The sequence below is a fragment of the Cygnus atratus genome, chromosome 2, assembly GCF_013377495.2.
Source record: "Cygnus atratus isolate AKBS03 ecotype Queensland, Australia chromosome 2, CAtr_DNAZoo_HiC_assembly, whole genome shotgun sequence".
NCBI lineage: Eukaryota > Metazoa > Chordata > Aves > Anseriformes > Anatidae > Cygnus > Cygnus atratus.
The window spans coordinates 110358574-110374161 of record NC_066363.1 but is presented as its reverse complement, the minus strand read 5'-3'; the positions used below and the strand labels follow the sequence as shown (position 1 = coordinate 110374161).

Genomic DNA, 15588 nt, shown 5'->3' with positions numbered 1-15588 from the left:
CCTTCCAGTACCTAAAGGGGGCCTACCAGAAAGCTGGAGAGGGGACACACTGTCAGGGGGTGTAGTGATAGCACAACGGGTAATGGCTTAAAATTAAAAGAGGGGAGATTTTGATTAGGCATTAGGAGGAAATTCTTCACTCAGAGGGTGGTGAGGCACTGGCACAGGCTGCCCAGAGAAGCTGTGGATGCCCCATCCCTGGAGGTGTTCAAGGCCAGGCTGGATGGGGCTTTGGGCAGCCTGGTCTGGTGGGAGGTGTCCCTGCCCATGGCAGCAGGGTTTGGACTAGGTGGTCTTCAAGATCCCTTCCAACCCAAAGCATTCTGTGAAACATTTATAATTGTGTGATTATGAGCGGCACTGGAAAGGTGTCTGCATGCTTTAGGTTGAGGACTATATCTTTGCGCTTTTGGGGACAGGAAGGCAGATGCTGCAGGCATACTCAACGTTTGGGTATTTTCTCAGAATTGGAGCCTAAAGCCCACTCCTGCTCTAAAACTCTCAGTGCCTTCCCAATAGCTCTTCCATATTCCTCAGAATCCTATGCATTCTCAAGTACTCCATTTTTTCAGTAGCATGGGATAGTTATATTAATATGTAGGTTCTTAGCAAGAGCTTTAAAATACTAAGGAAAAAAATAAACTAATCAGCACATTACTTAATATTTCTGTTTCTTAGCATCTTTACAATTCTGGAAAGTACTTTGTGGGTTGACCTTTAAAGTGGCATGCAGCAAAAGAATGTCCATTTCTTTTTTCTTCGTCTGCAAACGTTCACTTTGCTGTCTCAGTTTATTCCTGCATCTGAAATATATACCAGAGTGTGACTTGTTTGCTCTTACTGCTGGTTTGCTTTTGCTCTTTATTATACTGATCCATTAAAGAGAAACTGTAGGTAAGGCCACCGCTTGTTTGGTGCAAAGTACCAGTGAGTCCTGCAGGTCTCTAGACTAAGGGAGGTGTTTACAGCTTATCAGTAAGTGATAGACTCTGTACTCCAAGAGCTGCTCAGGGATGGAGTAACTTTCATAGTAACATCCCAGTAGCAACTGAAGTTTAAGTTTTGTATATACATAGACTTACAGAGTTGTCGTGAGCATTTCAGAGTTCTCCAGTGACAGTATGCAATCACTGTGGCTGTAGCATTGCATAGCTGTCAGTAGTATAGCTGTCTGGATGATGATTTAAGTATTTGCTGATATTAGTTTAAAAGCCTTACTTTACTCAGGCTTTTATGTGCTTTTAAATGTTGTTTTTTAAAATGTAGTTTTAACTTGTTTTTATTCTTTCTTTCCCCAGTATGTCGTGGTGAGCAGTAAAAAGATACTGTTCTATAACGATGAGAAGGACAAGGACCAGTCTAATCCATCCATGGTACTAGACATAGAGTAAGTAAAGTTATCGTTGACTTTGCATAAAGATAGGCAAAAGAGCAGCGTCTGAGATCACTGATAACAAACCTAGGCACTTGGAATCAACATTCCATAAACAACTTTGGATTTTTCGTACTAGTTGGACAATGTCTGTCTGTATTTCAGGGTGCTGTTATCTTTTGTGGAAGATCCTGTGTTTTCTTTGTATTACTATGTGTAAAAGGTAGAGAGAAAATGAATTGCAGTATAGCATGTCTCTGTAGTCACCGCTTTGATTTTATAGAAGAGATGAGCCTTACTATGAGGAGGGTCAGAAACAGAGGAACCTATGTATTACATCTCTTTATGATTCAGCGTTACCTTTTATCTGTGCTGGCTAAGTTATACAGCTGGGTGGGAAGATGTGGATCAGTCTCCCTGACACTGTAATACCTAGTTTGTCCAGTTGCTTCAACTGTTGCTTTCTAAAGCAGGTAATGATAGCTGTGGGGCACACAAAAATAAGGTATAGACTCTGTTTTTAGATCTCATCCCTTTGCCTCACACCTTTTTCTTGCAATCTGAGAAGGACTCAGTATTAACTGAGTCCAAAGCATTTTCAAATTTTCCAGATGGTTTCTATTTATTTTAAGTGAAAAAATAAATAAGTTGTGTTCCCTCTGCATTGGTAATATGTAAGGAAAAATGTGTCAAATATCACTGAAGCCCATTGCTGTTACATGATTGTGATGTTTGAACAGCTGACCAACATTATGGGACATTATAGAGTAGTAAGTGGAAAAAGGCTTTAAAATTTATAAATAGGTCTGCCAGTGACTAGCATAACAAATGTAGTGGTCTGGAAGTAATCACAAACTCAGGAAGCACTTAAGCTGCCAATTGGTTATAAATAGGAAAAGCATTATTTTCTCTTTGAGCTTTTTCTTACTCTCTTTTCATAAACATCTGTTATGGCTACTGTTGAAAAGAGAGCCTTGGGCTGGATGGACTTACAGCCTTTAACCAGTGTAGGATGATGTTTGTTCCAATTTTAACAGCATTTTCAACACCTAGTGCCCCAGATTGCCTTTTGTGATCTTCTTACATTGATTGATTCTCGGTTAATCACATGATTTAGTGAAAAAAAGGAAGTATTGCTGTGCTTGATACGGTTACTTCCATTTAGGGCTATAAATATGCTTTTCTAGCAATAATCATTTAGACTTCCCACTGTTCTAAGGAAGAATTTGAAAGCCTCTTTCACAGGTAAATTTGCCAAGGTGGATCTTTAACACATTTTAAGATCATCCTCTTTACAAGCATTTGGTCTTACCTGGATAGACAAGATCTATATGATTTTAGTGAATTCCTGAAACCATACTACAGACTCGAAATATATAATTTTGCTTGCATAAACAGGATTTGTAAGAACTTCAAAGCAATTTGGTTGTAACCTTTTAACCTTTTCTGATTCATGTTTCTTTTAATCAGTAAGCTGTTCCATGTCCGACCTGTAACTCAAGGAGATGTATATAGAGCAGAAACTGAAGAAATTCCTAAAATATTCCAGGTAAAAAAGAAGTGAATTATTTCTGTTCTAACTCCCTTCAAAAAGTTCAGTGTTGTCTTTGGAAAAACCTACAAAAATATGTGATGCTTCAACAGTAACATGCTAGTATTCCTTTTTTTTTAGATTCTGTATGCTAATGAGGGGGAATGCAGGAAGGATTTGGAGGTAGAACCAGTACAGCCGGCAGAGAAGACGAATTTTCTAAATCACAAAGGCCATGAATTTATTCCAACGATATACCACTTCCCAGCCAACTGTGAGGCCTGTGCCAAACCTCTTTGGCACGTCTTCAAACCCCCTGCTGCCCTGGAATGTCGAAGATGCCATGTGAAGTGCCATAGGGACCACTTGGATAGAAAGGAGGAATTAATTGCACCATGCAAAGGTACACTCATGTTTTTTGTAGCATTCCATATTCTCTGCATTTTTAGCCAGACCTCCTAACCTAAGGGATGAAAATAAAAGCACTTTAGATTAAGTGTTGTACTCTTTAGTTTTATGTTTTAGATATGAAAGGTACTGTTACAGTAATGCTGTTAATACTGGTTATGAACAGGCAGCTGTGGAAAGCCTGTGTAAGGAGGCCTTTTGTGGTGTAACTGATGTTGCTCTGCTGAGGACCTGGAGAACATAAGGGTCCCTAGGGGGTTTTGCCCAGGTACTGGTCAGCTGCTTGGTTCCCAGACCATTCTTTCTGTCCTTGTGCATAGCCCACGTTAGGGACAATACAGTAGCCACGTCACCAGTCCATGCTGAGACTTTTGAAGAGTGGTTCTTCTGCCACTTCATGGATTGGAGTGAAGGTTTCTTCTCTGTGCTCCTGTGAAATGGAGCATTTGGAGTATGTACTCTGGAAGTCAGTCGTAAGGTACCCGTGCAGCTTTCCAGCATAAGACTGAAATGAGTGTAAATTGTCTCATTTCTTGAGTATGAATGTTAGAATCAAGAATCTTAATGAAGAGAGACAACTATTGAAAGAAACAGTATTTATAATTTCTCCTGCTGTTTATTGTCTTCTAAAACTACATAAAACGTTCAGCTACAAGTACGTATATAGATGCTGTTCTTCTTTCCAGTGGTGCAACTGGTATGTCATAATTTGATGTCATAATTTGTTGTTCTGATAACGAATCCTAATTTTCACTGAATCATCTTCTGCCTTTTATGTACAGTGAGTTACGATGTAACTTCAGCAAGAGACATGTTGTTACTGGCATCCTGTCAAGATGAACAGAAGAAGTGGGTGACTCATTTAGTAAAGAAGATCCCTAAGAACCCACCATCTACTTTCGTTCGAGCGTCTCCTAGAACTATGTCTACAAGATCCTCAGCAAATCAGTCATTCCGAAAAGTTGTTAAAAATACTTCTGGAAAAACTAGGTGAGAAATAAACTACAAAAGCTATGGATCTCTTTAACAACAAAAACAACAAAAAAACTCATTATAAGTCTTATTTAATGGGAAATTGTGGAATAACTCCATCGTTAAGACTGCTGAACTGACGGTCTAAATCTCTTCTCAAATCCTGAAAGGAGGAATAGACAAAATTCTCCTGCTATTCTTACATTTACCAGTTCAGATTTGGAAAAGTACAGTAGAGATGGCAATGCCAGGCTTGCCAATGCATGTGGGGGAGCTGTTTGCATTTTTTCCTGTTTAAAAGAAAAGCTCAGTAAATATATCAGCAATGGCATGTAAATGATGATGATCCACATTCATGGACTGACTCAAAGCTTGTGGAAGTTAGAGGTTGTCTGCAAATGGGGATGATATGAGAAATTTACACAGTGTTGGAAGGGACCTTAAAGGTCACCTCGTTCCAGCCTCCTGCCAACACCTCCCACCAGACCAGGCTGCCCAAAGCCCCATCCAGCCTGGCCTTGAACACCTCCAGGGATGGGGCATCCACAGCTTCTCTGGGCAACCTGTTGAAGTGTCTCGCTTCCCTCCGAGTAAAGAATTTCTTCCTAATGTCTAATCTAAATCTACCCTCTTTTAGTTTAAAGCCATTCCCCCATGTCCTATCACCACGCTCCCTGACAAAGAGTCCCTCCCCATCTTTCCTGGAGACCCCCTTTTTAGGTACTGGAAGGCCGCTATAAGAGCCTTCCCAGAAGGCCTCCCCAGAGCTGTCTCGTCTCCAGGCTGAACAACCCCAGCTCTCTCAGCCTGTCCTCACAGGAGAGGTGCTCCAGCCCTCTGATCATCCTGGTGGCCCTCCTCTGGGCTCAATCCAACAGGTCCATGTCTTTATGCTGGGGGCCCCAAAGCTGAACACAGCACTCCAGGTGGGGTCTCATGAGAGCAGAGCAGAGAGGGAGAATCACCTCCCTCGACCTGCTGGCCACGCTGCTTTTGATGCAGCCTGGGATATGGTTGGCTTTCAGGGCTGCATATGTACATTGCTGACTCATGTTGAGCTTCTCATCAACCAGGGGTTTGTGGGTTTGTGTCAGAAGCCACCAAGAAACTTCTGGATTCTCAGACTGTTTATGCTATTTCTGTTAGTGTCAGGCAGGTTAAATGATGATTCCATTCCTTCTCCGTGCTCACTCATTCCCTGTCTTCTCCTATCTCATCAGTTGTTTGGTAGAGCTATTTGTGACCCTATGCATTAATGAGGGCCAGATTTAAAATATACTTCTTTTTTAATGCCAGGACATTGTACTGATTTTTAACTTGCTTTCTGACAGTATGCATGTTCCTTTCCCCCAGAATAACTGAATAGGTGGACAGTTAGATGTGAAATCTTGTTAAATTGTCTACAGAATGTCCACTTCTCCCAACTTCCATAAGCTTTATAATGCTTCATTGTTTCCAAACTTAGTTTTCCTTCAGTCCTCAACTTTCTGGGATTTATTAAAAAATGTTATCCTTCTCCCCACCAAGATTAGCCATATCTTTTACAAATTTTGGATCTAAGTTGTATCTGCTGATTTAAAATATGCATCATTAATAGTTATTTAACTTCTTTATTTACAATAGAACTGTTGAAATATTCTTGTTCTGTGACTGGGAAAAATACCAAGTGATTTTTATATATCATATGATACATAAATAATCAGAGGATTCTAGAAACTAGTTACTGAAGGCAGACCTTAAAAGGTCTGCCTTTAAAAACAGGCAGATAAAAGTTTAAAAGTTTAAAAACAGGCAGCTTAAAAACAGGCAGATAAAGGCAATAGAAATGTTTAGAACTGGCTAAAGAATGCTGTTACTGATTAGTAAGATTTTTCAGTGAGTCTTGGACTACCTAAGACCAAAAGAAAAAGCATGTTGTGTTTGCTACTTAAATAAGTGGAATGATTTTGATACTGACTGACCATTCCAATGTCAATTCTGGGGGAAAAAAAACAACTGTTAATGTAAAATTCATTAATATAGTTTCAAGAGTTTTTAAAATATGATGGTGAAATGATATTAGGCAGCATCACTTACTGAAAATGGCAATTGAATGGCAGAGTATCTTTTGAGACAGTATTCTTGGTCTGAAAAAAAGAATACATAGTATTTATATTTTAGGACAATATGGAGTTATTACGAAGAAACTAGAATGATACAAACCCAACACAGCATATGTTTCATAGTTTAAATTGATAGTTACCCAAGTGTAAAGTGCAGAGGGTCACCGTCGCCATCTACCAGCAGCTAACGTGATGCTGCAAGACTGGGATTCTTGTCACTCTTCTCACCTGCCCTATTACTGAACTACAGTCATACAGAGAGTTGATAAGTAAGGAACAGCAAAAGTAGTGATTGATTTCGTAAAATCAGTTCATTAATTCATTTTCATTGTCTTAATAGAGATGCTGTTCATGGTGGTCTTCAGCAAGACTGAATTTACAGCTAATTCCTTATAGAGTGAACAGTTGTGTATATGAAACTTTACAGTAGCTCTTAAAAGAACGGGTCTGTTTGGGGAGATCAGTTACACAATTTCTTTAATTAATCCTGTGGGCCCTTGTCTTGTTAGAATGGTACAGAATCATAGAAATGTGGAAGTAGTGAACAGGAACTTTTTTTAAATGAGAAAATATTATTTTTAAAGATGCTAAGGCACAAGAGGTACAATGATCCTAATAGCTCACCAGCACTAAAAGGAGGAGAGCTGCACACTTGTGCTTTTCTATCTTCTGTGAGCTTCACAGATTACCTCAGTAAATGTATCTATTTCCAGCAGAGAATTAATCCAGGAATGTTTTCAATCGAGTAAAACCCTCAGAAGGAAGCACAACAAGAAAGAAACCCTTACATCCCTTCTCACCCTCCCATCTCTATGTCCCCCAAATAGTGGCTTTCTGTTGGGTTAAGAAGTTACTGTGGTTCATGGAAGAGTCCAGAGCTCCAGATCTGTTTCAGGAATGAGAGAAAGGACAGAAGTTTTCTCCTTGTGTAGCTGTTCACAATACTGCAGTCTTGCATTTTCTCCATCTGCCCAAGCATACAGCTTCTGTTCAGACCTTTCTTCATCACCAAGTGTGAACTCCCAGGTTCTTGGGAAGAAATAAAGCTCCTAAGTTTTCTGGCAATTCAGAATCATAGAATATCCCGAGTTGGAAGGGACTTAGATGGATCATTGAGTCCAACTCCTGGCACCACACAGGTCTACCCCAAAATTCAGACCTTATGACTGAGAGCACAGTCCAAACTCCAACAGGCTTGGTGCCGTGACTACATCCCTGGGGAGCCTGTTCCAGTGTGCAACAACCCTCGGTGAAGAACCTTTTCTTGATATCCAGCCTGAACCTCCCCTGTCGCAGTTTGACTATGTTCCCTCGGGTCCTATCGCTGGTCACCAGAGAGAACAGATCGGCACCTGCCCCTCCCTCCGCCTCATGAGGGAGCTGCAGGCCACCATGAGGCCTCCCCTCAGCCTCCTCTTTTCCAGGCTGAATAAACTAAGGGACCTGAGCTGCTCCTCATACATCTTCCCCTCTAGACCCTTCACCATCTTTGTAGCCCTAGAAGTTAATGTTCGCATGGTATCCTTCATCTTTTTATCTTCTTGGATTTTGCTAGCACAGGCAGTGATGTGAATCAAACAGTTAACATTTACTATGACTCTTCGTAGGGTTAGCCTGTATCCATTAGTGAACTTGGTGACACAATTGTTATTTGACCTTAGAAATCTTTAATGATGTTTAATATTGACATAGAACGCGTAATTAATTTAAAGCAAACTGTTTTACTGCTGCGTATTGTAGGCACCGAGTGTGGAGGAAGAAGCATGTTGAGCATAAACAATTTAGAGAGGCACAGCTCTTGACCAGCGAGAGCGCTAGGTATGTGCGTGCTGCCAGCCTGTTGTGCTGCATGCCGGAGGCAGGTGGGGAGCCCGCGCACGTCACTGACGCTTGAGGAGCTGCTTGGGCGGCTTTGTGCACGCTTTGTGCACGCTCCGTCCCCACTGTGTAGAGGGGAGACAGCTGACGCTGGGCTAACTGCAACGTAATGGGGCTTGCGTGGCACTTGCAGGCAATGTGAGCGAATGATGGAAGGATTCGGAGTTATACCAAGCATAAAAGTACCAGAGAAAAGATTAGATAGGAACTTCTTTCGAGCTGTTCTTCTGTGGATGGTTTTCTGACTCTAAGACAGACTTGATGTTAGTCGTGGCTATGAACTAGACAACGGCTGCTGAGATGTAGCGTGGCCAGCCTGTGCCCAGGTACCAGTACGCATTCTGTTCGGTATGTCCAGGAAGGGCCATTAGACTTTCAGTAGGAGAATTCACTTCTAATGTACCAGATGTTTAGATTATTAAATAAACTTACAGCAAATCTTTTATACTGAGCACTTAACTGGTGATCGGACAGTAGCTGAGCTAATCTGACAGCTGGTTTCCACTGTAAGGGGAGGATTCTTGTTTCGTCTTCCTTCCCTGCTCTTCTGTCGCTTGCTCCTGGGTAGGTACTTGAAATGAGCATTTGCTCCCTTTCTGAAAGGTCCACAGTTCAGTTTCCTGACTGTCAAAAAGAACTGTAGACTTATTTGGTGAGTGGAATCAGCCCACTGAGAAGTGGGGTGACTGCCAAAGCTGAGGAAAAGTAGGTAGGAGGGTGCTCCTCTGGGGCTGGGAAGAAAAGTGGAGGAACCCTTTTGCTTTCAGGTATCAGTGAGTTGTTAGATTGTCTTCCCTGAACTCAAGTCGCTGCACCCCGCAGTTCTCATCCTGACCTCTGCGCTTAGGGAGTAAGAGAAGCAGTGACAATTTTTATCGGATACACTTTTACCTTAGCTTTTACCAAGTATCTGAAAATTGTTGCCTTGTCAGACAGGATAGCACAGTTCAATCTCATTAAGTCCTACCTTGTGAGCAGGCATTTTATATTTTATTGAATGGATACAGACTTTAACATGCTTTAAGACATTTTAGTACATTTAATTTAGATCTGATCTGGCTTTCTTTGCAGTTGATAGGCAGTGCTCTATTGACATTATGGGGAGGTGTATCAGACCCATTAAAATGAACCTCAAATATAGGTTCATTTTAAGTCTTACTCCTCATTTTAATATCTTACCACTAATAAATATGAATTAGACATTCATAATGAATTTGCTAGCAATTGCAGTACTGCTTCTAGGTCTGAAACTACGCTTCCTAGTTTATAGTATGCTAATTTATGCTCATTGTATCAGCACAGTTGAGGTGCTTTGTTTTAATATATTTGGACTTGGGCACCTGATCAAGTTAATGCATGTTTAAAACAAAACTCCTGTGCATCAGATGAGCTCTGGCAACTGCATGTGTGTGCTTTTAGCCCTACAAAAGCCTTTTCTTGTCCTGCAAGTGAAAGAGGATCACCTTACATTTGCCATAAATACACTCATGATTGTTTACTCTTACTGCAGCTTTACTGGTAAATGATTAACATTATCGTCTGCCTGATCTCTGTGTAAATTTAATGTTGTCAGAAATTAAGAACACGTTGTGGAAGATGTTTTTAGTGTTGTACATGTCAATTGAAAAATAACTGAGGTATTTTCTACAGTGAAGCTCTTAACATAATGCCCAAATATTATGAAACTAATTTTTGCATTTATTATTAATTGTCTGTTTTCTTCTTTGTTCCAGCTAACCATGTGTACAGTGCTTAATGGAATCTCATGGGATGCGGTCTGAAAAACAGGGCTTTTTTAACCACACAGAGCAGTGCAGACAGGCTGTTGTTCCTTTCAACATAACTATCACAGGCTTCAGGGTTAAGATTGCTATTACTGTCTCCTCCTTGCTTTGGCACAAAAGCACGCTGAGGGTGTTTAATTGCGGGTTTGCCTAAAGGTAGATTAGATTAATTATTACTATGTAATGCAAGTTAAAGCAAATAAAGCTTAGCTAGGTGTATAAAAAAAAAAAAAGGTGCTGCCTTTTTGGATAAAAAAAGCAAGCCTGTCAATCATGATGAAATACAGCCAACTTTCTTCGTATCAGTGAAAGAAGAAGACTGTTTACCCTGTGAGAGGGATATTTATGTCAAGATGAGCATATGAAACGGAGTAGAGGAGGAAGGTTTCTCAATGAGAAGGACTGCAATTGCTTTCAAGACTCAAAGTTGTGCTCTTGAAGACTGCAGAACTAGCTTAAAAATGAAGCCTTATCACTTGAACTTCAGTGCCTTCACTGCAGAGTTCTTAACAGCCTTAATGCTAATCACCCACTATGGAATGGATCGAAGTGTTAAATATTTTGCATTATGCTTTACAAAATACCGATTCAGCAGGTTTGTAAAGGGGGCGGGGGGGGGAAACAAGTAATTGCCTTTAATCTATGCATTTTTTGCCAAGCCATACTGAATTATTTTACTATTAGAGGCATTAGAAACTAACAGTAAGGAGAACCAAGTTTGGAAGCATATTTTGGGGTACATCATTTCTATAACTGTGTAATGTATTGCCTTACAATTTTAAGTGATAACATACATTAAGTTAACATATATGCACTGTTTGAAATGTAAATTATTCTTAGAACACTTTTACTGAGTTTTACGTTGTCCTTTTAGTGCCTTAATTTGAGATAATTGTATTATTGCCATGTCAGTAAATGTAGAAATGTAAAAGTAAACAAAGGAAACCTCAAAAAAAGGAAAAAAAAAAAAAGGCAAAACTATTGTATATCAGTGGCTTTTACTGAACTTTAATTGGTTTAAGTATTGTAGATGCTAGATGAATTTTCTAAATTAAATACAGTCTTTGAATGAGAATTCCTCTTACAAAGGGACTGGTTCTGGTTTGTAAGGCAAGAAATGTGTAGGCAATGCAAAAAGAAAAAAAAAGCATGTAACACAAGCTCCAGGTAATTCAGGAATTTCAGTAAATGCTGTCAGACTCTTTCTTGCTTTGTAGCAGGAATACATTCATGGTATGGGCAGTATGGTTTTATTTTATTTTATTTCTTAACCAAATACCTCCTCAGTAATTTATAATGGCTTTGCAGTTGTGTATTAAATAAGAAGCACTGGAAAACTGATTCGTCCTTAGGACGATATGCATGTTTCAAGTGGTATTGAAAGCCGCACTGATGGATATGTAATAATAAACATATCTGTTATTAATATGGTTATGACTCTGTGCTCATTTAATGAGAAATAAAGTAATTTATGGAAGGACCCGTTTGAAAATGACTGGCATGGTGTTTTCTCCTGACTGCATTTTACATGTCTTTCTAACCATTCAGACATTACAACAGGTTCTAGCAGAAGGTGCATTTGCATCAGGGGACTGAAAGTTTGTTTTTTTTTTTCCTGTTCTACATGAAATAGTAAACACCATATTAAATTTTTCATTCCCGTATTCTCCTGGCCTGCTGTAGTAGCATAATTATATTTATTATTCAGCCACCTGACCGAGCTTGCCTTGTGATTGCGAAGGTTCTGGTGTAAACATGCTTCATCCTTCATGATGCAGAAATCCTGCTCATCTGAGGGGAGGGAACCCAGAAAAAGAAACCCTGCTCCAAAGAGGAAAAACAGCCTGTGCATGCCATGAAGCTGTCTGTGAGCCACCCTGGGTAATCCGCCACGGTCTTCAGAAGATTGGACCAGTAGGGACAAGTTGCATGCAAACAATTGTGACTTTGAAGGTCACAGTGATAGGACATGTAGATAAGTAGAAGTAGGTGACGTGGTAATTTCAAAAGGTTCCTCTGTGTCGAGCTTGCTGTATCTGAAACGTCAGCAATTTTCAAAGCTGTGGATGAAGCGCATGCTAAAGACTACTTACCTGACCTGCTCTAACCTCCCCTCATGGACCTAGAGGGGAAATAATGTAATAGGGTGATTAAATATATTATGGGAAACCTAGAGCAATAGAGGAGGTCAATGGCCAGGTCATGCACCAAGCCAGATGAATTTTTGCGTTGCTTTTCCACTTTCCTTTTTGTAACTGGCTTATCTCTACAGGATCAAAGCCTCCTGCTTGAATAATTAATCTTTCCCCCCCCCAAAAAATAATAAAAATGTATCTTGTAATTCTGTGTTTTATGAATTGGACAAAAAAAGCATAAAACCTGCTATGAATATACAATGACTAGTGGGAGGAGGGAAAAATGGATTTGCTCTACAGATTGCTAAAAAAGTTCTGGAAGTGACAGTACGTGCCAGTGCTGAAATTCTGCTATTCTTTTTAAATGCTGATTTTCCTTGGGAAAAAAAGCAGCAGACGTAATGAAGTGTGAAATTATGTTGACCTGTATGTCTAGGATAGGTTGCAACTGAAATACTGTAATAATAAAGTCTAGACATGCAAATTACAGTTTGTGTGTGCTGGTATACTGATGTTGGCACTTGTTTTCTCTAAGCCAGGTGCCTATCTACACGAATTGCTACACTTTAACTAAATTCAGCCAAAGGTTTCTAGTGTAGTATCTATAATCTCAACTGTGCAAGCAAAAATTTTTGGGGAAAATGCTATTAAATCAATTTTTTAAAAGTTACTAAACATCAGTTTTGCAATCTAGCAGGAAGAAAAAAAGCAGTTCCCTGCCATGTTCACTACAGCTCCACTTTTTCTGTCTTGCCTTCTTTTGTTTAGCTTTTGCCACTGTTGTTAATGATTCCTCTCTTACAGGAGTGCTTTGCTCATTTAACACAGTGGCAGAGTCATCAACAGAATGCAGAAGCTGTGAAGAGCTGGCATAAATCATCGTGGCTTCATTCATGCAGGGGAAGCTCTAGGTTTACACACCATTTGGGGACATCAGATATCTAGATTATTCTGTGATTTTTATTTGCTCCCTTATTTCCATTTTCTATTATTGTACTAGGTTGAAAGCTCATTAATGGTGGTAGAATGCCCAAATCTACTCTTCTTCATTTCCTCTTCAAGTATTTCTCCTGAAGGAAACAGGAAAATAAAAGTTATAAAAGAGTAGCCAACTGTGGCAAAAAAAAGCCTGAAAAATAAGAAAAGGGTATTGCCTCTCCCACAAGTGGGTTTTCGCAGCAGCCAGGGAGGCTATAGCCAGAAGCAAGTCAATGATTGTGTAGTTCCTGTGAGAAAACACAGGCGGCAGGTGCTGAGCTTCCCTCCATGAGCTGGTGAACTGTAGTGGTAATTTTTAATGTACTTGGTACAAACATGAAAAATGCAAATAGGGAAGAGGTTTTTTTTGTTGTTGTTGTTGTTTTTTTTAATACAAAATGGAAATTAGACTTATTGCAAATTTGTGTATGCATTGATCATAAAAACCCTGCATCTATTTTCCATCTCTTGATGCTGCTTTTTTATGCTTGTTTTCAATTTCCTTTAACCTTCATGGTTGCCCTATTATCACTAGGGCATCAGTAGGAAACTAGCATTTCTGATGTGGTACAGCTGTAAAACAAAAAGAATGAGAGCAGAACAATGCCAGTCTAAGAGAATTAAAATCCTCTTCTGTGGTCTCTGCTGCTTCCCCTGTGTTATGCCTTGGCATCTGTGGAAGGAGCATGCACCGGAAGAAAGATGCAAAAGGTAATGCCAGACTGGGAATGCATCAGCAAAGGGCATTTGCAGATCACATATTATTTGGCCTGAAACACTTTGGTGTTACTAGGGGAAAAAAAAATGTAGAAAAAAAGTCTAAGATTTCGTATATCCTTAATTTTCTGCTTTTCAATTATTTTTTCCTAGTTTTCCATAATTGCGATATGTTAGCCAAGAATCTAGACCTACATACCATATTATTTTTCTTACTTATCACTGAACAAGATCCCTTTGACAATTTGGTGCCACAATCCCTACTTAGATAATCATAGAATGGTTTGGGTTAAAGACCATCTAGTTCCACCCTGGCCTTGAGCACCTCCAGGGATGGGGCATCCACAGCTTCTCTGGGCAGCCTGTGCCAGTGCCTCACCACCCTCTGAGTGAAGAATTTCCTCCTACCATCTAATCTAAATCTCCCCTCTTTCAGTTCAAAACTGTAATCCCTATTTACCCTTTACTTGATAACCAGTTATTCCAAATATTTAAAGGGAAGAAAAAAAAAAAGAGATAAAAAGTATTTCACAGATTAGGTTCCTTTCCAAGAAGCTATGTGTTCATGTTATGCAGAAGAGTATCAACATCTATGTAGAATAAATACACATAGGAATGGTTATACTGTGTTCTTGAAACATTTAGTTTTGTTCTCTTTTTCCATCCCACAGACGTGTCCTCCTGGGGATCCACAATGCAAAAAGTCTGAAAACCATGAAAGGCAACTGATAACGCTGAAATGGGAGATACTATGAATGCTACTTTAAGCATCTCCCAGATTGCTACATTTTTTGCCTCCCATTACATTTTCTGTACAATGCCGGTAGAAGTCACGCCTTCTTAACACTGCATTTTTCAGCTTGTTGTCACTGTCATGTGGGGACCAGATGTAAGGGTGGATTTCAGGATGGGGGTGCCTAGGCTGCCCCAGGCCCCCCCCCCCTCCCTCCCCGGCAGGTCTAGGAGCTGCTACTGCACAGGGCAGCCAGGGCGATCCCCTTCCGGGCCTTGCTCAGCCCCCTGCGGTGCTGAAAACGTTGTGCACACAGTACTGTTGTGGTTTTTTTTTTTTCCTTTTTTTTTTCCAGGTATCTTGTTTCTGTTGCTTGTTTTCTGGGCTCTCATCGGGAGACATTCAAAGCTTTGCAGTAAAGTGGAATGCTGACCTTTACTATATGTGAAAAACTTTTTCTTTAAATGTGTAGAGCACTACAAAACACCAGGACACTGTAAAATCACACCTAAGGCACTTTAAGATTCTTTTGAGCTTAATATGCGTGGCGGTTATCTGTAAGACAGGATTGCACGTGATTGGATCCTACCTGGGCTGTGAGTACACCTTCATCAAAGCTTCTAAGCCTGAAGATACACAGAAGGATTCCCAAGAACATTATGTTCCTCACTGAAAAAATGTACAGTTAGACATGCACATGTCAATGTACTGGATGAGGATACCACATTTTCCCCTGTAAAGAAACAAGGAAAGTAAACGCAGTATTTTAACTCCTGAGACTAATTATCTGAAATGAAGAATACCATTTTTATTCTACCACAGACATGCAAAAGCACCTAAAACGAGACTTGCAAAGGGTTTGTCTTGCTTACCCACACCTTTTGCTGTACTGTAGCACCTGCTTGTACCGTCTGAGGGTGCACTCACTGCCTGTGCTCTTCAGAACCAAGCTAATTTCATAGAGCAAAAGACTTGTAA

General features: G+C 40.1%; 1 protein-coding gene across 5 annotated transcripts in view; it reads left to right on the top strand.

The window, feature by feature from the left end:
- ROCK1 (Rho associated coiled-coil containing protein kinase 1) overlaps nucleotides 1-11478 on the top strand; it is an 89970-nt gene extending 78492 nt beyond the window's left edge. For 3 of the 5 annotated variants that reach the window (XM_035564016.2, XM_050709048.1, XM_035564017.2), the window contains 6 exons: nucleotides 1299-1387; nucleotides 2843-2921; nucleotides 3045-3306; nucleotides 4094-4301; nucleotides 8126-8203; nucleotides 9997-11478. In XM_035564016.2, the coding sequence (XP_035419909.1) occupies nucleotides 1299-1387; nucleotides 2843-2921; nucleotides 3045-3306; nucleotides 4094-4301; nucleotides 8126-8203; nucleotides 9997-10000 (720 nt within the window). In that variant the 3' untranslated portion in view covers nucleotides 10001-11478. The remainder of the gene's footprint in view (nucleotides 1-1298; nucleotides 1388-2842; nucleotides 2922-3044; nucleotides 3307-4093; nucleotides 4302-8125; nucleotides 8204-9996) is intronic. The other 2 variants (XM_035564018.2, XM_050709049.1) reach the window with 1 other exon arrangement.
- The last annotated feature ends 4110 nt before the right edge of the window (nucleotides 11479-15588 follow it).